The sequence below is a fragment of the Megalops cyprinoides genome, chromosome 8 (genome assembly GCF_013368585.1).
Source record: "Megalops cyprinoides isolate fMegCyp1 chromosome 8, fMegCyp1.pri, whole genome shotgun sequence".
NCBI classification, from domain to species: domain Eukaryota; kingdom Metazoa; phylum Chordata; class Actinopteri; order Elopiformes; family Megalopidae; genus Megalops; species Megalops cyprinoides.
This window is the reverse complement of record NC_050590.1, coordinates 28,525,526-28,549,495: the sequence shown is the minus strand read 5'-3', so window position 1 is coordinate 28,549,495 and position 23,970 is coordinate 28,525,526. Positions and strand designations below refer to the sequence as shown.

Below are 23,970 nucleotides of genomic sequence, written 5' to 3'. Positions count from 1 at the left end.
GAGAATGTTCAGTAGTCTCAGAGATACAGTATATAAATAACAGGCCATTACAAGAGAAGAAATAAATTTCTTCTGCATGCTCCCTTGACTTGAGTTGGAGTTTCAATGCATGAGGTAAAATAACTGCTTTAATGAAACTTAGTAATGTAGAACGTCATCATGAACAATACCTGCCCTGTCCTTCATTGTCCATATCCAATTTCACAACGCAGTAAGAAAAAGAAATGTACAGCCATATTGATGCATGCAGGATGGGTAACACACCCACACTCTGCCACAGAAAGACAGCAGTGATCTGACAGCCAGAATGAAATACTGTGTGGCCTCAGAATCCATGAAATAACGTGACTGGATAACAACTGTAACCTTGCTATCATCCAGTTTCTTCTATTTTTGTGTCCAGCATCTTTAACCCAAAGTCCGGAGAAACAACTTGCAGGTCTGCAGACTCAGATAAACAGAGCCACACGTGGCCGAGAGCACAAAGCTATTATTGTGGAAAGCAGAGACAAGCCGACAGACACACTTCTTGAGAAGGGACGACACATCAGTGTGCCATGTTTTGTAACGGAGTTGTTTGTTTACTGGTTACCAAAGGAACGACTTTAAGGCTGTCAGGCCAGAGGGTGAAGTCACAGCTCTGATTCTGTGAACAAGTCAGGACAATGTTGGAGTGGTGTCTGGACCCTGGACAGGTGTTTTGGTGGAAAAGACCCAAGGGGGTGGAAAAGCACATCCAAGAATAGAAGTGTATTTCAGTTCACTTTAAACAAAACATGCACAAGTGTAAGGAACCCCATCAGCATTTCTCTTCTGTCTTAGAAGTTCTCTTGTGGTGGCACTGAAGCAGGGGTGGGGGGTGGGGGTCTAGGGGAAAGCAATGATTATAAGCGTGAACGAGTGAACTTTGTTTAACATTAATTTTTCATATAGTTATGCAATGCAGAAATGATTGCAGCAGCGATTACTGTTCAGTAATTGGAAAGAAAGGCTCATTGGACTGAGAGGTGAAAAGGAGAAGACAGGGAAAACAAGGGAACATGGCAGACATGATAGTTTAATTAGCAAAACCACAGATTTCTTCACTCATCTAGAGAAGAAAACTGAATTTTCTGGAGCCATCATGATAAAAACAATGCAGACAATAAGGTCCATACCACAGACATGACCACCGTTAAACAAACACTTAGTTGTCTCATTCTGCACACTGTATTTCTTTTCACTGACATGGAATTCATCAGCTATCAGCTAGGAGTCACCCTTCAGGCTGGGACTGAATTTTCAAGTACTCCATTCATTTTAGAATGATATTAGGTTTCCTCACAAAAACAAAAACAAAATAAAAAAAAAAACCAAAACAAACACAGAGACAGTAACAGAACCTCTAATCAGATGTTATGGTGCCTTTACCTTGGTCCTTTCTGTAAAACAAAGGTTGAATCATCTACAAAAAAACAGATGAGTCACCCGTCCCAAAAACAAACCAATCACTAGTGTATTGAGTCATTTGACACAACCTGAGCCATAGTGCATACTCTGAGAAACTGAGTCTAATTGCCCTTATAATACACACTGCAGCTTAATGTCATTAAAGTCACCACAAAACATTCTTTATACTTAAAATGGAAGGACATAAAACAAGTTCTTAAACTAGCCAAACTATAAATTTGTTTCCTGCTGTTTATGGTTAGATTAAAACAAGCTGTTCAATACAAATATATAAAAAGTATAAAACGGCACAGTATGAGATATTTACACAAGCAATCCAACAAATTCTGACCATGCTTGACACAAGTTACCCTTTAATATAAACTTTAATTTGACATGACAAGAACTGAACAAATGTTAACCACAAGTAAAACCATTCACAAATGCATGTTAAAAATACAAACAAAAAACAAAAGAGAAAATAAAAATAGTTCCTGAATTTGAAAATGTCAGGAAATATTCTGAGCTTTAGTGTGCAAAGTTTTTTTTCATGTGTTAAATATGAAAACTAATCTGGAAAATGTCATATGTACATATCTATAAAGCAATGCCTTATTACCTGACAGTTGTATTTAAATTATTAAACCTAAAAATTTCTATGGAATGCATATTACAGGCTTAAGTGCAAATTAATTGCCTTGTTATTTAGTGCATTTTTGGACAGAATTTGACAGTTTTTGGTTGGTCACACCTTTGTATTCCTAAGCAGCACTGCATATTTCCTTTTAATCTGAAATATAATTAAACTGTCTATTTTATCCTAATTGTCTCACTTTATAATTAAACCCACAGTTTTTAATGGCAGTGGTATCCCGATTATTTTAAAATGGGATACCCAAATGTTCCGTCTTTAGTGCAATCCTCTTGGTCATTAGCTCTTACTCTGTTGAGTGTGGTATTAGCCCTAGGTTGGAAAAAGAAGAGAAGGAGGAACCCAGGAGTGCTTCAGAGGACTTGTCAGTCATCAGGCCACACCCTCATGTCCCTGTGCTTTTCAGACCAAGTCCTGGCTGGGGGCATGGTCATGCATCTGAGATGCAACTCTGGATTTTGTCCACCCACTGCTGAGCACTCAGTGCATCTGAGGCACAGAAGTTGTACATGCGCTTGGTGGTCTTCAGCTGCAATGACAGAGTCAATCAGGTCAACCAATAGGAAGAGATAAGAGTAGTGCACCACCACCTCAATAAAATATTTAGCTTTAACCAAACTGTTATGGTGACAAACTGGGAATGTGTAGAAAACATAAATATGATATTTCAGATGACTGATGTTTAAAGCTTTTCAAATTACAAAGGATAAAAAAGGACTTGGGGTGGGAAGATCAGTGTCTATGAAAAGGAGGTGCTCACATCAAAGAAGGCCTTCTCATTGATGTGTTTGGGTGCACCTATGGTAGGGGCAGCAAGCAGGACAGATTCCACCTCTGCCAAGTCGATGTGCCCCCTGCAGTTAGTGTCCTCACCTGTGTCATAATACCTCAGCTGAACAGAAGAACAAGAGGTGGTCAGTCATGATTTAATGCTGAATAAATCTATGTTGTTTATTCTTGCGCTTTCGTTTCAATTAAACAGGTCAATTTAACCCAGTAGAGTGCTCACCTGGTGTTTAGTAATATCCAAAACGAACCACCTCGGTTTCCATCCCTTAAGCAAAGCTCCCCGCTTGAACAGGACACCCTCAAATGATCTGCAAAAACAAAAGAAAAAATAAAAACACAAAAAGATGAGCTGAACACTGCCCACTTTACTGTTCTCCTCCTTTCAGGCAAGAGTATTACTGATCTGAAGTGTGACCTGTTCTCCTCGTTCTTGGAAGTGAACTGGTTGTAGAGTGTGGCCGCCCTCCTGTTAACCCCATTGGAGGTGGTGGGGCTGCTGTCCTCTCCCAAGCCACTGTCGGGCAGGTGCAGCATGGAGTGCCGCTGGTAGGCCTGCAGGTTGGAGGTGGGGATCAGGCCAGAGATTGCCACAGACTGCTTGCAGAGCTGAAACAAGCAGCAGAACCAACACTGAGTGAAACAACCAGCTTCATAGGGGGGAAAAAGCAGTGAGGAAACAAGGTTGCACAGCTGAGTAGTGCACACCAAGAAATAAAGCAACCTTCAGCACCGTTCAGCACCATATCCCCATTTTTGGTATACAGGAAACACAGTGACCTGAAAGGTTGAAGACCATGCCCAAAATTTCAGTAAAATATTGGCTCTACAGTGACTAATGTCTGTATGCGTACATACAGCAAAGGCTGGCGTTTGGCTTTTAAGGATACTCCTGGTGCTAGATAAAGGTGAACATGAAGAGGAAAGGGTGAAGACTCACACTGCTCTCCTGCTTGAGATCCTCCTTGATGGTGACCTTCACTCTATCCAAGGTGACCTGCCACCGCTCCGGGACCTGGTTCAGTTCCCCCTCCAGCCTCTCCAGGTCCTCAAACCAATTCACACATCCCTCATTATCCCAGCAAGAGACAACCATTCATATCACTGTTGGACGCTATGTGTATGTCAGCGTGACGTAAGCTTATGGTTGCATTAATTTGTCATTTTAAGGCACTTCATCTATGCCATAAAATGGAAATGTATTCTTTCATGATTCATTTTTACGCACAATGTATGTGCCTGTAACATCTTTAGTGTTTGTTTTCTACCTTGCTGTATATATGTGTTTTCCTTGCTGATGTTACTTTGAGATTGTATATGGCATGACATGGCTGTGTGCTCCATGCATGTCACCATAACAGCCTTGTATGCTGCACTGGATATGACTGTCTGCCAATCAGATAAAAGCAATGAATCAACTGGGAGTAGTGTGTAGGACTGGTTGGTTAGATTACAAGCACACACTTCATGGGTGACTAACACTATCCTTGAAGCAAACATGAAACAGGGTGACTAGATATCCCTGTGTGGTGGGAAAGTGTGGGGACTCACTGCCAACAGCTTGGTGATGGCGTCAGGCTGGGCACGGCCCACGCTGCTGTAGCAGGGCCACACGATTCTCCTCTTGCTGGAGGTGATGGTGTCTGCCTCCTCAGCGCCCTCTGTCCGTCCTGCCACCATCCTCCAGTCGTAGGATGGGCCCGTGGACAGAGTCTCCCCAGTGAAGTAGTCCCACTTGGACAGACTGGGGATTCCAATGCAGGGCTTCAGTATCGGCTGAAGTGCAAAGCAGATGAAGGAAATGTGTAAGCCAATTACATTTCATCAGGAGGAGGTTACACCCTCAAAACAAGCCCAAACTGCAAGGATGTTGCACTGGTTGCTATAGCGCTGTATGACAGACACATTTAGATGTGGTTTGTCCTTTTCTGTATGTACTGTTGTTCATGTGACTTACTATATGCCCAGTTATACCTTTGCTTTGGAAACCACTCTGGATATGGCTATCTGCCAAGTGAGGAAAGGTGAATGCAAAACATCATCTTGACCACAATCATCTTGTTTGTATTTGTTGAAAAAGTAGAAAAAAAGAGATCAGACTGAATTCTATCCCTGCTGTTACTGGAACTCTGCTACCTTTTGGGAAATCCACACATGCTGGGCATCGATGAAAATACAGGGGAACTGTCCCCCCACCAGGCCTGTGGAATGCGGCACTCTTCTCTTTGCAGCACTGAATCACAGGGCGAGACGAGGCACTCAAAGAAGCCGCATGTTTGTCCATCTCTGCAATCTGATTTACAGTCTGGGAGTGTGGGCAAGGGGACAGCAGGCCAGTGGTGGGAGGATTTACATTTTGTCTGGATGCTACCCCTCCCAGTGCATCCCCACACAGTTTCCTCTTTGAGTTAGGTCTGCATTTGAAGTTTCCACCAAACATGTCCGTAGAGACATGAACCTCAACGGCAGCAGCTCATTGTTCGCAAACAACACAGAACGCTGTGCCAGAACACAGAACCTGAGAAGGATCAGGAGGGCTCATCTTTATGACTGCAGATGTTATCCTGAGACACAAAACACGCTGGTCTGCGGTTCCTCCAGAGTTCAGGGTGTGACTCTCTAAGCCTTTTTCTTCCCCTTGTATCGGCAACTGAGGCAAATTAAACAGGACTAGGAACACGATTTGAGCTCCTTCTCAAACACAAGAAACAGGGCAATTTATCATGCTGGGCATGGCATCACTTCCCAAAACAATGACATTTCTGAGACAGGTCCTTGGACAGCTTTTGAGAGCATGTGGAGCTGTGTCAAAAAGCTGTGTCAGCAGTCGCTCTGTTCCTCTGTCTTCCAGCACACTCTCTAATGCCGATTTCACATGGATTTTCGGTCAATTTTTAACTCAACAATTCCCAATGTGGGCTCAGTAATCTACTGTTCACCTCACTGAAGTCAGATATCATTTTGAGTTGGCATGCTGGGGCATAAGCTCAAGGTCCACTTCTAAGACCTTCCTCTACTTAAGTAAGAGTGCACTGAAAGGAAACACCAGTCAGTCGGTGGACAGAAGAGGATCTATGGTGTGAGCGCTGAACTGTTTAAATTTCCCTCTAAAATAACCTCAGAGCTTTGCTTTTAATGGTGATAACAGCAGACTATTGGCAAATGGCCAGTTCTCTGGCACTAGAGAGACAGACTGGCGGCTCTGACTGACAGACGTTGACACGGGTCCATACCTCACACTCAGAAGGGCTGTATAGGTAGTTGAAGAACAGTGGGCTTCTCCTATGCAGCCTGCTAATGTAGTCCCAAATGCAGATTCCTTTCTTGGCCTGCTTGTCTCCCTTGTCTTCGAACAATGTGCCTTTGAGGAGAGAACACAAAGGGAGACCTGTTGAGCAGACCCGCATGCTTCATACTATTGGGAAACAAATCTTGGATGAAAGAGCCTTGACTCAGGTACTTCTTCCTTACGTCACATTTTCTGCCAGGCTGAAAGCAATGCTTCAGGGAAAGCACATCCAATTTCTACATGTAACTGTTTAATTGCTTCTAGGACTGCTCTCTGAAAAATGATCAGTGGTTTGCCTTTCATTCATCATCATCATGTGTATCCATTTATCTACAGCTATCGCTCTAGACTGGCCCAACTAAACACTGTATTTTTATCACAGAACTAGCATTAGTGCCTTTTCCATTTTAAGCAATTGACAAATCTGATTAAATCAACTAGGCAGAAATAATATGCAATTATGCAGTGTGCAGGTTCTTGTATTTAGCTGGACTGTAGACCAACCATGCTCTAAGCGCTCATAGTCTGAGTCCAGGAGGAAGTTCTTGAAGCGGTTTGAAACATAGTGGTAGGCCAGAAACTTCAGGTAATGCTGGTTGAACTCAAACTCCAGGGGGTACTGGTTATGTATCTAGAATGAGAACAACACATGACACATTACAAATAGGCATTTAGGTTCCCTAACACAGATGTGACCGATCTACCAATCAAAGAAAGGCAATGAAACAGAGACTAGAATGCTCAGAGATGACATTCTGAAGCTGAGCTCCAGCCACGTGTAGGGGCCAAGAAGAGCACATTTCACACTGAGGCCACCTGGACAGGCTGGAAAAAACAACAGCTTTTAGTCAGACAACACGTTTCTTTTTTGGACCCCTCTCCCCAGTAGCCCCAAATAATTTCTTTTAATTGTTATGTTACAGGACTGTGACTGCCTCAGGTCACTCTGGCTCTCACCACTCTTGTTTCTGAAAGACAAATGCTGAAAATATGTGTTGATGTAAGTGTGTGTGGAACAGGGACTCAGGAGAGATGGAAAAACACAGTGTTCTCTGAGGCTTGCACCTCATTCTCAATGCTATTCCTGTGACTCTATCCCCACTTCCTCCCAGCTTCACTGGAAATGATATAGCAACACTAAACACTCTACGAGATGGTAAGAGTGAAACACGTGAGAAAGGACTATCATTTCTAAAAGTGAGAGTTTCATCAACATCTGGGTAACAGTAATTTAGAGAGGAAAATATCCAAGAGTGTAACACTCCAACTAAATGACTTATCCAACGTGGGGATTGCAGAAACAGATTGTGGAAACAGAACAGAGCTGAAGCAAATGCAGTGATAATGACAGCTGTGACTTTTGTTTTTTGTTTCCCCCCTGCTGATTTTAGGGATCGCTGTGTTCCCCTCCCTGTGCTCCACGTTGGAGGAATGTGATGCCTTCACGGGGGAGCCATGGATGGAATGGGGTGGCGTGATGCCGGAGTGTGGGTGGGGCAGCTTGCCTGGTGTACGCAGTCCAGGAACTGCACGAAGATGGGTGTGAAGCCACTGCCTTGGCTGCTGGGGGTAAGGTTGCTGCGCTGGCTGAACTTGTGGCCAAATGACAGCCACTCCTTCTCCAGCAGCACTTGGAACCCCTCCAGGGTCCTGTAGAATGGATCGCTGAGAAGCTGGACCAGAGACACCACCTGAGGAGACACCAGAGAGAAAATAACAGAACTAGAAATGGTCTCTAACAGGGCCTTACTCAAAAACTGCGTCTATCGCCATAGCACCTGGCCACTGCACAACCTAAATGGTAAGTGTTGATAGCAGGAGGAACAGATGACAGCGCCAGCCATTCTTCCTTTCTTCTACGATACCAGCAGATGGCTCCATCATCCCCCTCTTTCGCTAACCGGCAGTGAAGGAATTCCCCCTGCATTTTCCCCCTCTTTTATTTTTACTGGACGGAGAGCGGAGCGGAGCTCCTGCTTCAGTACACTGACAGGAAGTAGGCTGTGTGCAAGTATGCCGACGCTGGATTCTTTCATGCATTTCCTGTAGTAAAACTGATGGTCCTTGAAGTATGTCAAATGGGGGGAGGCCTGGATTGAACAGACGGCACATCGCATCCCAGGGGTGCATCTATTTACTTTGACCTGAAGGGGGCTTCATGCAAAGCCAAATGTCATGTTCACCGTGAGCACACTCCCTCACGGGGAGCAGACCTCAGTGATCCAAAAGCATGACAAAGCGTTGCTACAGAATCAACACTCATCCAAGTAAATTAAATAGCAAGCTGAGTTCAGCACATAACTGCAACTCCCTTGTAATGAGTATTTATTGGGCTGGAGAGCCAAGGCTGCTGGGCCCATCTGCCAGAACCAGGTCCACTAAGCCAATCACTGCAGCCACAGCCGTACATCAGTAAACCGCTGCCACGTGCCTGATGCAGGGGCTGTGGTTTTATGTACAGAGGACTGAAGCTTGTGTGTGTGGAATAAGCACAATCAGAACACACAAGACGTGCAGAGTAGACCCAAAGAACAACTCATAACCCAAACGTTGCCGAAACGCTTCCGAAAGATTGTATTTATCGTCATCATTTATTTATTTAACAGATAGTCTTTTGCAGAGCAACTTACAAGCTTAACATAACATGACACATTAAACACATAGCACAGAAGCTTCAACGGAAGCAACGTGTACTGAACAAGCAGAATCACAGTAGAAAGGCATAAGGTTGAAAAACAGTGAGAAATACATAAATAACAGCAAAAACATCTAACAATTACCCTTAAGAGCAAAATACTTACATGATACTGAAATGAATGTAGCGCCCAATGATCTATGAAAGCAACACTACCTTAAATCATAATGTCTAGAAAATGCTGAACAATGATCCATACGAGCATACATGGACTATGGTTAACAAAGTTAAGTTTCATAAGAACATACTCATATGAGCTGGCAACAAAGTGCAATTTGTGATGACAGGCTGGCAGTCTGGCTGGCTGGTATACCTGTGTGGTGATGTCCCATCCATCTTCCAGGCTCAGGAGGACAGAGGATCCACTGTCCAGCAGCTCTACCAGGATCAGTGCCAGCTGCAGGAGCTTGTGGAGCTGTGGAGGTCAGGTCACACACAAAAACAGCACAACTCATTCTCCAGCCACAAACAAGAGGGGGGTCCTCCCATTTCAAATATTTCCGTCTGCTGCAAATGGGCCAAGTTCACTGGCTGATTTGAGCTTTTTGAGTGCCTTGTCAGTACGTCTATGTTCATAACTATAATATATGACACCCGCCATGATAAAGAGGGGGAAACTAACAATGTGAATCTTTTTTCATCTTTTGGGTGTCTCATTTCTCTTGGGAAAAAAAAGATCAAAATAAGAAAAATCCCCAGAATAAGGCAAAACAAGTCATCTCTCGAAAGAAAGCCAGAAATGCATGTGAGTCAGTCTCTTTCTGCTTAATGAATGTGTGGAGCTTCACAGGGTGGTGGTGGCTTCTGGTAGAGGAATGGAATCTGACTCTTACCTGCAAGATCCATTCAGACTCTTCCAGAGCCTTGAGGAAGGTGTCTTCAGCATCCAGTGGGGCGGAGCTGGGCACACAGGCCCGCAGCAGCTTCTTGAAGGCACCTTTCACCTGCCGAGTGTCAGCGAAGTCCACTGGCACCAGCTCGCAGTTCAGAGCGGCGTCCAGCTTGAATCCCTTCCGCAAGGACACAGCAAGACACTCGTCAAGTAGTGATGACAGTCACATACCTACATCCTCGTTTGTCTATGGCGCTGGAGTTCATCAAACCCTGCAAGTGGGATCTCTGAGTGCTGCAGCATTGCAAACCCTACCGACTAACCAGAGTCCAAGGAGGTATGCTCTTGGTTTCCCCAAAACACACAAAGGTGTGACAACTTCAGATAACGGATGGCCCATGAGTTCCGCAGATTCCACTCGTCAAACACACTGATACAGCAGTACTCAGTCAAAACTAAATGACTTGATTGAACTGATTTAGTGAATGTGAATCACTGCACATAATATTGGTCGTTTGGATTTTTAATTCACATATATTCACATGTATGTACAAAAAAGCCAAAAAACACCATCTCAACTTTATGTAAGTTTCTGTGAAAGATCTGTTTAAGGTTTGTACATATATATCCTGCAGACTGAAGTTGATGAGGTCTTGAATAAAATATCCACATACATTAATCAACTACCGGTGACAAGAGACTTTCAAGGAGAAAGGAAGTGACAAACCACTCCTGGAGCAGGAAAAGCCTGTATGAGACATTAGTATTGACATGCCAACTTAATAGAAATGTATTGCTTTTAGAATGGAAAAGTGTCAGTCAAGGCAGCCTGCCCAGCTGGTAACCGCAGAACATTTATTTAGGACTCACTCTCGCCAAAGAAAAGAGTATCAATTTCATACTCAACCACACACCGTACCACTTTTTCTAAACAAATTCAGACATTAGACAACTTTACTGGCGAGTGGGAATATGGTGAATGAAGCATAGAGTTTTTGACCGCTGTATTGGTTAGTTTATACTATGAAAAATGTAGCTGGAAATCAGGATATTTCAACCTTTTAAATTTTGATATCAAGAGTTTTCTCAGCAGTTCCATGGTCCATAGCCAGCTGGAGGGTTCAGAGTCCAAGTGCTGCAGTCTAGTGCCACGCACACAGGTTAACTATTATTTTATATTATAAATGGCTGGAGTTTGGCACACTGTATATTATGCAGTGAAATAAAGCAGTGTTTAGGATGAAGTGGGTCTACAGACTTTCCCTTACCCTGAGGTGGGATTTCTCCCCAAAGATGTAGAAGGCAGCCTGGTGCTTCAGTAGCTGGGCTTGCAGGCTCTCACTGCCTGCTGGGGGCGCTAGGTCCTTCCCTGCCAGCCGGGCGCCCACCTCCGCCGCTGTAGGATGGTGGCTGAAACGACTGCTGGAGCGCAAGCTTGCCCACACCCCTAAGGGACAGACAGAGCAGAGAAGGGAGGTCACTGTCAGGCAGACTGAATTTCAGTTGCACTCCATTCTTGCCCTCCAGTGGCACACTGCGACATTGTAATGCAGACTGCTATACCAAACAAAAACACATAGACATACTACAGAAACACAGACATACTTCCACAAACATACAAACTAGCACACAATAAAGCAAATCTGTACAGACAAAGGACAACACACAGAAATGCTCCCACTAACGTAAGTACTAACGTACTGATTACAGTAACAATTTAAAGATTAAAGTAAGGACAATTGTGCCAAAATTTCAGACTCACTGAGATACAAATCAACCCCACTGACAGCCTTTTGAACCCGATGACATGTGGTGGAAATAAAGCCAACTGACACACAATGTAGACTTCAACCAACTTACACATCATTGAACTACTGAACCTACTGTCCACGTGGTGACTGGACATATCCCTAGCTCTCTGTGCTAACACATGCGGACAAAGCAAATACCTCAATTACTGAAGCACATTTGACTGTTATGTCATATACTATAGCTCTGGTCCTACATTCTGCAATAGTAAACTCTAGATAAACAAAACATACAATAACAATACAAGTACAACATACAGGTGTAACCACTGCAAAAGGGATGCAGCTACAAGAAGCTAATGTGCACACTGCAAGCCTTTGTTTAGTATCGTTAGGATATTAGTGGAGATCTACAATGACTGGGAAATAGGGTAATTATCTAAAATGACCTAAAATGGAAAAGGATTAGAAATTAACAGAGAAAATACTAAAAAGCAATTTGAATAATAACTCTACCTTGATTGTGGAATCTCCCCTTAGCAGTGGGTTTTTGGTTTGAGGGAGTAAATAGTTTACCCCTGTACTCTAACACTGGTATATTAGAGCGGGGTATTGGGGGATATGGAGGAGGTGGGGAGGTCAAAGGCACAGAAAGATCAAATCAGACAGAAATCAAAAACACAAAGGCTCATCTCTGACTGTATGATGACGTAAACATTCTGGTGCCATAGATTAACACACATTACTTGGGACAGTGAGTCTGATATGATTTGGATATTCAAAATTCTTCCATGACAAACAGGGGTGGGATAACTCAGAAACCATGTTAAGCTTGATCATGAATTACATGCATTTAATAAATCAAACTGAGCAACATTAAAACAAAACAAAAAAAAACCTCTAATGGGCTTTAGTGTGGTCAAAGTCAATGGCTGAAAATAATAAAAAAAAAAACACACATAAACATTGCGACTCCTCCATGAATCTATAACCAAAGTGAATACAGTGACAGTTGAACTGATTACCCTACAAAGAAAAATGCTGAAAGCTAAGTTTGCGGAATAGTCTGTTTTTTTTTTATTCATAAGTTCATTTTAGTAGCAGTCTTATTACAATCACTGTATGCAACCTAGGCCGGTAATGTAGGATCCCATTCCCTTGCAAGGGAAAGGGATCAGAGAGATTGCATTACACTCAGAGATGGTGCTGATTCTTCATTATCACGCACTGAAACACATGAAAATAGGAAATGATTCATGAGTCAGTCAGTGCAACCCTCCACTGCTCCATGCCCGACGTTTCAGCAAGACTTGCTGGAACCAGACCTGTAACTGAACACGCACAGTTTGTGACCCAGGCCTATCCTCAAGGACTCTCTCTGTAAAGACAGCCAGGCACATGCCAGCGACCAACGCCAGCCTTTGTGGAGCCCATGCTTGGGGAGATCTCTGTCAAGCACACATGACCTTGAGGGTCACGTTGGATCAGCATGTTGCCATGACGGCATGTCTGCAGGTTTTCCTCAAGACTAAACAATGATGTGCTATGTACACACAACAAGCAAAAAAACAAGAAAAAGCCCCCTGAGAAACAAAATGTTTCTGAAGTTCTGACCCCATCATCAGCCAAAGAGGGTCACAAATTGATGCTTGCTCAGAGAGAACTGCAAAATAGCAATATAATTTGCAGTACCTCCAACTGCAATCAGTGTGGCCTAAATCAAGAACTTGCCAAACCTGCTAAAAAGTCAGTCAAAGCATCATTGTAAAGTACAATCCACAGCAGTGTATTTTCTGACAAATAATATATGTATGCTGCTTATTTCACTGCAAATTAAAGTATAGTCTGAAGCTCACTTGGGATGTTTCAAGCATTATGTCAGTGCAGAATTTCAAATATTTACATGGCTGAGGTCTCCTAGGTTGAGAAAGCTTGATCTTAGGGGTGGCTGACTGTTTGCATTTGAAGGAACACAATTTACGTGCTCTCTCTGTCTCTCGAGTGCTTTGGAAGAAAACATCTGCTCATTTCGGCAGCCCTGTCAGGGGAGGGACCGGAGTGAGCCAAGACCAACAGAGACAGCGCGCTGGGGCTGGAGACGGTCCATGCTCTGGAGAAGCAGGACTTCCACAGCAACCCTGTGGAACGTCCCTGTAGAAAGAGTAACCCTGGACTCTGCAGATCCAGAAGGGCAATCTATACTTAACCATTGGGACAGCAGTGTGCAGGCGTCCTTCAGATGACAAATTTAACAGTCTTAGGGATCAAGTATAGACGGTTGCCTTTTAAAGATGTGATTCCACCGACTCTGGAAATGACTGTGACACAGCAACCAGTGATGGGACCCTGGTATGGCTCTCTGACTAACCATCAAAATAAATCTCTGCTCCCCCAAACCCACTCCCCTCCACTCACCTCCTCTGGCAAAGCTGTTGGAGAAAGGCATGTCCAGGTGGACAGGTGCCATCTTTGGCATCCTCGACGTTCGCCTCTCACTGCCTGGATTGGACCCACGCAAGAGAGGCAGGATTAACATGAGGACAACGACACTCTTCACAGACGATTGAGACAAAATGGCACCAGGGAGAAAGAGCTTCCCATTACGACCACCTGCGATTCCTCCAGAGAGGTATCACCTGGCCCTCCGTTTCCATTTACCGCAACTACCACAGGGCTGCCAAAACCATAGTAATGGATATAAATATGCAAGATTATCCTGGATTATGAAAATTCAAGGTAAAAGGGGACTTCAGCACTAAATCAGGCATGTAAGGTTCAACTTCTGACTTCCATTACATGCATTTGGACAATAGAAGCACTGATTCCACTGTCTGATTAAGCTTTTGGCTGAGATAAAATGTTATGTCATTGGGCAAATGTTATTTACCTCCATGTGAACTCTCAGAGGTATGAGATGAGTGACCCTATTAGTTATGTGGACTCTTCCTAATCCACCTCCTTTTAGATTTGATTAATGGGAAAGGATTGACGTGCTTTTCCTTGATTAGAGATTGATGTTACTCTAGTTTCCGCAGGCAAAGCCTCTTAGCGCTGAGCCACAAGACACCAGAGATAATTCATTTGACTGAATTCTTTGCTTTGGAGCAGAAAGGAACATCCAGAGGCATTGAATCTGCCGCCAGAATGTAAATGAAGCCAGCACACAATGGGTTGCAGTCCTGCCCCTCTTACGCAACACCTGACCATGCTGCGGCTCTTTCCATGCCCCATGGAAGACGTGAGTAATCCAAAATGAAATCTTATCAGAAATAAAGGAGTTTAAATGCGACATGAAAACAAACAGCAAAACAGAACATGGAAACAACAGCGTGACAAATAAGGCTCTAGAGCCTCTCAGATACCTGGAGACAAGCCAATGAGTGAGCGGTTTGTGAGGGTGTTATTGCCGTTGGTTTTGAAGTAGATTGGAATTGCACTCAGTATGGCCTGCAGGTACTTCTCCTGTTCTAGGCTGCTGGAGGACTCAGAGGAGGAAGCAGGAGCTAGAAAGCACCGACAGTCGTCAGTCAGCAAAGTTAACGTCCACTGTTAGGCCTCTCTCACTTTACTCAACAGGGAAGCTGTCATTACATTATGGGCACTGACCTGTTCTGTGACAAACCAAAAGCCCTCATTAATGGTGCTCAAAACTGAGAAGGTAGTAATTTATTTAATATTAACCAAAAAATGAAAAAAGAAACAACATTATAAGCAATATAGCTGCAAGTAATTTCAAACATTATTGTAATTAGTCACTGTATTACTTATGTAAAATTAATTAAAACATTTCACATATTATGTTTTATTGTATTATTGGCCATTTACAAAAGATTAATAGAGGCTTTAGTCTAAAAAGCTCCTGTAACCTGAGCTGCAGGGGCAGAGGGGAGTGGTGAAATAAGCATGTGTGGTGTATACCTGAGGAAGAGGGGTTCTGGGATTTGAAGAGCCCGACCACACCCTTGCCGTGGAAACCCCCAGAGCGAAGTAACACAGCCTTGGTGCGGGCGTGTCTCCAGCACACCACTGGCAGACGGTTGTGACGGTAGCAGCGTGCCACCTTCTGTAGACTGCTGTCCTGTACTGACTGAGGAACCACCAGCAGGCCAGGGTAACTGGGGAGGGGGGGAGGTGTAGCTGTCAAAATCTCAGTGTAAGAAAGTCTTGTTCACTACTAGCAACCAAGCATCTCCTTCAGTAAAGAGATCTTATCATTCCATTTTCCCCAGACTATAACTGTGGTAAAAATTACACAAGTCATGATGTGATTGTGAGGAATGGAGGGTGAACTCTGACCTGCGGCAGAGCGAGTACAGTCTGTTAATGGCAGTGACCCGGAACTGTTCGCTACTCTTGGACCGTGAGGAGCTGGTGGTGATGGTGCCCAGGCCAAGGCGCTGGTAGTCGCGGAAACAGGCACGTTCCACAAGCTGCTCCATGGTGGATTTCTCTGAGGTCCTAAGGGTGCTGCTGGTGGGCTGCTCTCCATCATCTGACACTGGAATACGCCATCCGCATAGGTTAAGGACCTCACGCTACCCGTCAAATCACATGTGGAAGAGGTCTGCTGCTGTAAAACGTGAGCCTATTCTGGCTGTTCCTGTTCCCACCTGAGATATCATCATCCTCATTCCATGTCATACGGTTTCCTTTCTCGTTCTTCTTGGCTGTGTTCTGCCGCCCAATCGTCATCTTCCCTGCTTTCTTTGCCCCTTTGACGATGGTCTTAGAAAGAGTGCTGCATAGAAATGGAGAGCAACCAGTGAAAAATGGTAGAAGCTATGCCAGTCCCTCCATTAGAGGCTATAGCAGGACTGTGTTTATTGCCCAAGCAGCCATGACCCACCGGAAGCCCGTGTTTCTCTCCTTCTGTTTGGGGAGGATAAGCTGGGATGCTGCCTGCCCTGCGGCAAAGGCGAAAGCACTGAAGATGGACTGGGGATAGCGCATTCTCTGAAGGTGCTTCTTGAAGACCTCCACCATTTCCGAGCTCACCTCTTCATCAAAGGCCACTTTGATCAGCTGTCCAGTGGAGACAAACACCAATTCCAAAATCCAGGACATATTAGTGCATTTAGAGCTTTATGTATGCTGTGTTTTTTAAAGCTTTTTACCCTCTTTCACCAAATTTTTTTGAATTACTAATTGTACACCAGGTCTCTTCACACCACCCTGTATACTCTCATAGGTGACTGCAATCCTCTGATGCACTTGGATGCAGCCAACAGCTACTTTACACACTCCAAATGGAGCAAAGCAGGGCACACACCAACTGGAGGATGAGTGGGTCCCTACTGACATCAGTGAGGGACTTCACAGGTGCCTCACGAGCCATTAAAGGGCACTGCAGTGGAGAGATGAGGGAACTCTGCAAACAAACACACCCAAACCCCTAGCGGAACAAAGTTAATTTGTTCCATCATTATGGGTCCCCGGTCATTATCACTGCACATGTGTTTGCATTGCATTGCAAAAGATCTGGACCAGGAAGACCAAGACACCAAACACATCTTGATCTCATGGGAAATCAGCAACATTTATACTGAGTTGTGTTTCTGAACCAAAGAAAATACCTGATTTAAAAATAAATGAATAAATGAATAAACAAATCAATAAATTGTTCCAAGAGCAGGCTAAGTCCTAAGACTCAGGTCATCTGCTGACAACAACCGAGTCCCCAATAATGGAACAAATTGGCTTCATCCACCAGAATGGGGGTGAATATGTGGATAAGGGTTCCCTTGTCACATTGCTTTCAGTTCCCTCCTCTGTGCGGCTCATTTGGCATCTTTGGGTTGCTCAGCTAATATTGGGGATAGGGGTGTGTATTGGAGGATTGCATTCCCTATGCCCTGAGCTCCTATGTGACCGCACAGGTTGCTGTAGTGAGACAGGCTTGGTGTCTGCTAACTGTCAATTACAAAATGGTGGGTAAAAAAAAAGGGGGGGGGGTTGCTAAATAAATAAGTTCATAAATAAACAAATGAAATCAGGACAGTACAGATACACAATTCTCTTTCAAAGACAACCAAAGGCCAATGTGAAAGGTACTGAACAGACTTGTTAAAATACAATAAACCCCTTTCAGTGTGAGGTCTGGTCAACAGAGCAATGACCCTCATTTCTCCACATTGTTTATAGCCTTTCCATTTTCTGCTCCCCTGTTACTGTCTGATGGTTCAGCAAACCTCAGGTCATTTCAGAACTTAATGACGGACTGATAATGGACCCCAGACTTTGTCTGTTGGCAAAGCACACAGCATAACCACGCACTGCCAGATGAGGTCAAGTGACCCCCTTGCAAATGGGCTTTTATGGTCCATGCTGGTATAAAGATAGGAATGGACCATAAAAACTTTTACAGCATTTCATGTACTCTGAAAGACCAAGCACATGTGGATTGCACAATATATTTTACTCAAATACAACTGAACATCAATCACCACAACCATCACCATCGTCATCATCATAAGCACCTTCATCAGTAGCATCACCATAGTACCTGGAAGGAGGCAGACCTCATCTGCAGGCCCTCCTGCATGCTCTGCTGCAGCTGGTTCTGGATGGTAATCCTCTTTTCCTTAGTAAGGGTGGACACCGGGAAGCTCCGGATCACCGGCTGCTCTCCCACTGCCCGACCACACAAACATCAGGCTAGTCAATTCAAGGACAGCACTTAAAATTAATCCACCATAGGGCCCTTCTCTAAACAATCCACTTAAAAAAATCGATTATCTTACTAAGCCAAATAAGTATTAACAGGTCTAATATATTTGTGTAGATTGTAAACAGTATGGTGAGGGGGCACCATACTGGTACAGTGCCTGGAAAAACACTTAAGTAAATTTAAATGCAATATGCAAAACATGTTAAGAGAGAGAGAAATTTTTACTGCAGAGACATACCTAAAGGGTCATGAGGGGTGCCCTTGAAAATGATACGGTAGGTGGTGAGAAAGAGAGCTCCCTCTGCTGGTAGGATGTGTGGTCCCCCAAGTAGACCCCCTGTGGCCTCCTCTCTCCCATCAGGGTCCAGGACCACACGCAAACCTTCCAACACAAACTCCTCCCCTGGGAGCAACGGGGGCTTGAGTATCTTGGGCTGCAGACCAGAGAAGAAGCCAGAAGGTGGTTACAATCACACACATCAATTGAATTAGCTGTCCTGTTGCATGTGCACCCACAAGAGAATTTTATCGTTTCTACTCAGAAACTCCCCATGAACAGGAACCATCTGGACTCCACTCTGCTCTACTACTCTTGAGACCTTGACAGTAATGAAAGTAGTAGAGAGGCTCCTTAATTTCAACATAAATGCGATGTGAATATGTTTTTAGCTGTTTTTTGTTGCTGTGACATAAATTACGTACTCAGCATATTGTACATTCATTGAGTGAACGGAATCCCTTACCAATAATGAGAACAGGCCCTTCAACCCAACTATGCTTATCATTTTGCCTATAGCCTAGTCTGTTTTCAGATACTCTAAGGGTGTCTGCTTCCACTGTGAACCCTGGTAAACAAGTCCATGTCTAAACTCTGACTGAAAAAAACTAGTGTCTGTGTGGAAATTCCTTGAATGCATTTCCACCTAGATCCTCTTATTCTGCTGACAGAAGTTTGCTAGAAATAGTGCCCGTTTCCCATCTATTAATCCCTTTTCAAAATTCAAAAATGTTGATCACATCTGATGTCTCTGTCAGTAGGGGAATAATACTGCAAAGCAGATTTCAACAGGGGTCATGTAGGGTCACACCTTTATTTTCATTATGTGAATGCAGACCTACACAGTCAATTTGTAATACACTCATTGCTATTTCCAGTGGATACACTGTCAAGAAATAAACTTTACTGCTGGGACATTAAAAGCCTAATAACATGACTTTTTGAAAATCATGAAGTATCACTTTGGCAGTGAAAATTCTTAGTGTTTTGCCCTCACATTTTTTATTAACCATCACAATTACAACAGACCCCCCCCCCCCCCCCACCATCACAGGGAGAATGCATGACTGACACTGTGGGAGGCTGCCAAGGTAATCTGTGCTCCATACACAAGGGTACCAGTTGAACAAACACTGCTGTGAGTTAGAAGACATATGACCTTTAATGCCAGGCGCTATTTCATCCTTGTGTGTCGATGCACTTCTTCAGCCCCAACCTCCCCAGCAAAGACTGCTATTGCCACACACTTCCTGCATTTCCCCTGATCTGTCTTTTATTATTTGAACTCCTCTGGCTTTGGCCTTTTATCACAAATTCCACATTCTTAAGAGTCAATGCACGCAACAAATGCATAAAAAGACAGATAAATTTCTGCTCTGGAATTCACAAAGGGGGACTGCTGGCACATTTCGTAACTCGGCGCGAGGGAGCACTGTTGGTGTCTGCAGAGGGGAATGCCACGATGTCACTGGCACATTCCACAAGCATGCAAGGTTTGAGCACACAGAGTGGTCTAGATCACAGGCCGGATTGGCTCCCCGAAGGGTATTCAAAATGAGCTGCAGGATTCCCGAATATGACAACATTCAGCCAGTCACATACCTTACAGCTGCAGCTGTTTACCACTTCATGGAAAAAGATGTTCTACAGAGAGGTTTCCACTCTTTTATACGTGACATAGTGAATATGGTCCCAGTTGGGTTCAAAGGCCCAGAGTCAGGGTGATAAATTTGCTAAAGGTCTGTTGGAGCACCTGGATGAGATGGAGGCTATTTCACTTTTGGGGGTCTGCTGTCCACAAACATCTAGGAACTGACTTGTAGCCACTTGAGGGAAGTTATGTGACACATTGTCTCAGGTCATGATTCTGAACTGCATCGCAATTTGTGACAAGTTTCCATTTTTTAACGAATCCCCTATCCCAAAACAACCCTGTTGTCTTCCTCTCACTGTACTCAAGGCAAAGTGGTACCAAGGTCTAGCTTTACTGGTCACAAATTTTCACCCCGAAAGGTCAACAAGGGTCATGCTTACACCTTTTTACAGTACTCAAAACATTCAATATGTTACCTGTAACAAACTGTAGGTAATGTTCTCTCCCCAGACAGATGACTGGCTGCAGACCTAAATCATTCACAGTGGGGTGCTACAGCAACACCTTTTGAAACACCTGGTAATGAATTGGACTGATAAGGCCAAACCATGTGTAACTTTCTTTTAAGTAGGAAAAATGTGACAAAGTAGATGTTCCAGTTCAACGACAAAAATGATTCTATACAGGGAAGGTAACTTGTATGCAAAGTCATTCAGATTCTAATGCATTATCTCCACAAAGCCGTCTGGTTAATTCATTTATTCATTCACCAAGATTAGAATAAGCTAATTAGTTGTTATCTGTATTTCATCCTCTAAGAGAACACTAACCTATAGTAATGTTTTATGTGGAAAAGTACCAGGATGTGGGACAGAGTCCCGGGAAATACTCACTTTCTGAATAGGTGGGAGCCTGCGGCTCTCCCGATGCACAGACTCCAATGTCTCCATCTGCATAGCCACAATGCCTAAATCACAGAACAAGATCTATCAGCACACGTCCTTTGCATGTTTCCACTTACTGAAACTATCAAGTTTTTAACTTAAAGCCATTAGCTTCAATTCTAGGATTTGGTTTCAGATAAGCAAAAACGAAAACTGCCCTAGAGGTTCAAACACTACTGGAGGCATGTGTGGTTACTGTAGGGTTGGACCCTTAACCCACCTGGGATCATGCTGTGCAAATTCTTGATGTGCTCCTGAGTGACCCCACTCTCAGTGCACACCTTGTCAATGAAGCGCGTGATGAACCTTGCCACAGAGTTGGCGATGTCGCTGTTCTCTGAGTCTTCAAAGCCACTCTCCGTATCGAAGCTCTCAGCCACACTACCCGCAATGCTATGGATAAAGCACAGTTGAATAGATGAGCAAAACACAGTTCTCAATTATTACATCCACAGGGAGATTAAGGCCTATTCTGATATAGCATAATCATCTGATATAAATAAATATACGTGTGTGTTTGTGTCTGTGTCTGTGTTGTGCGTGTGTGTGCATGTCTTTGTGTTTGTGTGTGCGTGCGTGTTTGTGTGTGTGTGTGTGTGTGTGTGTGTGTGTGTGTCTGTGCATGTGCGTGTGCATGCATGTCTTTGTGTTTGTGTGTGCGTGCGTGTCTGTGTCTGTGTTGTGCGTGTGTGTGCGTGTCTTTGTGTTTGTGTCTGTGTGTGTGTGTGTGTGTGTGTGTGTGTGTGTCTGTGCGTGTGCGTCTGTGTGTGTGTGTGTGTGTGTGCGTGTGCGTGCATGTCTTTGTGTTTGTGTGTGTGGCAACAAATATGACTACAACTTCAACCGAAGAAAAAAGAACATCTGAGCTCATTTCTGTTTTTTCATCTGAAATTAACAATACCAACTAAACAAGCTGTCCCTGCCCATTTTATGTGAATTTTTTGGGAATAGCTTGAACAAAAAAGCCTTAAGTTGAGGATGCAGATGTGAGTTCCAGCAGTAAAGCCATGCTGAAAACACTGAAAGTCTGTGCAGGCAGATCTTACCAGTACAGTGTTACAGAGCTACTGTATGGCAGGGAAAATGAAAGGGAAAACTCTGAGGAGAAATGGGTTTGGCAGAGCAACTTTGTTTTCTGGGAAAATCCACACAGGGAAATTCCCCAACTCCTGCATGATACTGTTACTGTTGAGCTTTTAAAATTGGTTGCACTTCCATTTAGTTCCACTAAATAGCAAAGCTGGTCCCTCTGGGTTAAACACATAAATATTACAGAAAATTAAATCCATACACTAATTATGGAGTCGGCAGCATGGAGGTGGATTACTGAAGGAGTCATTCTATTAGCAGAGGAGGATTTCGCAACGCATTGTGGAAAACACCTCTGTCTCCATAACCCTGAGCCACCCTGGGACCATTGCCTTCAAAGGACTCCCTTACTCATAAAAACATCTAACCAATAGCATCAGAGATCTCATCTAACCATACATGTTAGAGGAGCTCTCTCCTCTGGAGTGGACTTGCCTGTTGGTGACGATGCTGTTGCTGCCGCTCTCCCAGTCAGCAGCGGGTGTGGAGCGCAGCAGCTTGTTCTTGCTGCTGTCCAGGGGCACCAGCAGGTAGACCATGAGGCTGGCATAGTGGATGGCCTGGCTGAAGACGGTGCTCTCCTCATTCTTCACCAGCTCCTGCTGCTTCTCCTTGCTGAGGGAGGGCCACAGACGTAGCTGCTCCGCTGCCAGGTCCATGGCCGTGTGCTCTGATTCTGATCGGCCCGTGGGGGGTGAGGGATCATGCTCCTGTGAGCGAGGAACAGGAAGGGTGCAAAGCCTGTCAACGTTATGTCAACACAAAATTTTTTCATTTCAGATTTTCAAACAACAAAAATGATACAATATGAGAGGCAGCAGAAGAAAGACAGACAGCAGTTATGTCTTACTTAATTATCACTGGTAAGATTACTGCTTTTTATTTAGCATACAGGCAATGAGTGTGAGGACAGATGTCACGACAAGTAAGGAAAGATTGCCATAAACTTTTTCCATGAAACTTTTGGTATTGCATAACATAAACGTTTTAAGATCATTCAATGGAATGCTATCAGGAGAATGTGTTTCTCCTCTACAAATGCTTGTTTTGATACATCCATCTGTTGCTTTACATTTGAGATCAGTGGCTTACATGCAGATATACTTCAAATGAAAAAAAAAAAAAAAACTTTTTTGATTGGTAGGGAATACATCTACACTTCTACCGTCAGTCTGGCTGTAATCCCTGGTTTCTCCTCTGGTGTGGTCAGATACAAGGCTCTGATCTGATTCTGGACCTCGCTGTAGAATGTTGTCTCCCAAAACTGCTGATTGGTCCAGATGGGGTGGTCCTGTATGCATGTGTAGGCAAACTGGTTCACTCCTGGGGCCAGCTTCTGCAAAACAAGAGGTGAAACCAAGGTCAAAATCAGGCAGGAGTAGAGATACAGACCATTTGGGTGCACTGTGACCGATTAACTAGTTTAACATTCCAGCTCTTGTTTCTGCTTTTTGCTTGCAGTTTGTATGCGACCTCACAGCTCCGGTAAAATTTCCCCACTAAAACACCTGGGTCACAGTCAACAACTCTTGCATAAAGGGCCATAACATATTTACTGAAAATTATGAAAATAACCATTGTGATACATAAGCAACAGAGCTCCACAGAACCCCAACATTCCACGGAAAATAAATCAGCGTGTTTTTATCAGCTCCTATGACCCCCCCTCCTTAAGGACTGCTGGGCACTGTGAATGAGTGTGCCTATGGTCTGGGATGCGAGTCAGAGCACCTGCTATTTACATTCTGAGTAAAGAAGGAACACACTGAGCTCTGCAAAAACCATGAGGACTCATCACAAGGTGATATCTTCTAAAGCTCTTAATCCTAAGAAAAACAGCAACCAAGAACATATATGCTCTACTGCAAACGTACAACTTATATTGTCTCAGTCCATGGATGCACTGGAAGTTTACAGAATGACCACGTTTTAAGTATAAGGCCATGCCCACACCCCTCCCTCAATTTCC

At 43.9% G+C, this 23,970-nt stretch overlaps 1 protein-coding gene across 3 annotated transcripts in view; it reads right to left on the bottom strand.

Annotated features, from left to right (window-relative positions):
- Window positions 1-1,967: 1,967 nt before the first annotated feature.
- LOC118781744 (myotubularin-related protein 13-like) overlaps window positions 1,968-23,970 on the bottom strand; it is a 113,653-nt gene continuing 91,650 nt past the window's right edge. Inside the window, exons 18-42 of one of the 3 annotated variants that reach the window (XM_036534773.1) lie at window positions 23,167-23,337; window positions 22,437-22,711; window positions 21,133-21,305; window positions 20,862-20,935; window positions 18,336-18,531; window positions 17,933-18,060; window positions 16,277-16,452; window positions 16,041-16,168; window positions 15,727-15,928; window positions 15,349-15,545; window positions 14,793-14,933; window positions 13,846-13,929; window positions 11,947-12,021; window positions 10,951-11,129; window positions 9,684-9,860; window positions 9,164-9,265; window positions 7,661-7,846; window positions 6,660-6,786; window positions 6,100-6,227; window positions 4,418-4,642; window positions 3,807-3,914; window positions 3,285-3,475; window positions 3,090-3,177; window positions 2,841-2,972; window positions 1,968-2,609 (exon numbers count right to left, since the gene is read on the bottom strand). In XM_036534773.1, the coding sequence (XP_036390666.1) occupies window positions 2,511-2,609; window positions 2,841-2,972; window positions 3,090-3,177; window positions 3,285-3,475; window positions 3,807-3,914; window positions 4,418-4,642; window positions 6,100-6,227; window positions 6,660-6,786; window positions 7,661-7,846; window positions 9,164-9,265; window positions 9,684-9,860; window positions 10,951-11,129; window positions 11,947-12,021; window positions 13,846-13,929; window positions 14,793-14,933; window positions 15,349-15,545; window positions 15,727-15,928; window positions 16,041-16,168; window positions 16,277-16,452; window positions 17,933-18,060; window positions 18,336-18,531; window positions 20,862-20,935; window positions 21,133-21,305; window positions 22,437-22,711; window positions 23,167-23,337 (3,762 nt within the window). In that variant the 3' untranslated portion in view covers window positions 1,968-2,510. The remainder of the gene's footprint in view (window positions 2,610-2,840; window positions 2,973-3,089; window positions 3,178-3,284; window positions 3,476-3,806; window positions 3,915-4,417; window positions 4,643-6,099; window positions 6,228-6,659; window positions 6,787-7,660; window positions 7,847-9,163; window positions 9,266-9,683; window positions 9,861-10,950; window positions 11,130-11,946; window positions 12,022-13,845; window positions 13,930-14,792; window positions 14,934-15,348; window positions 15,546-15,726; window positions 15,929-16,040; window positions 16,169-16,276; window positions 16,453-17,932; window positions 18,061-18,335; window positions 18,532-20,861; window positions 20,936-21,132; window positions 21,306-22,436; window positions 22,712-23,166; window positions 23,338-23,970) is intronic. The other 2 variants (XM_036534771.1, XM_036534772.1) reach the window with 2 other exon arrangements.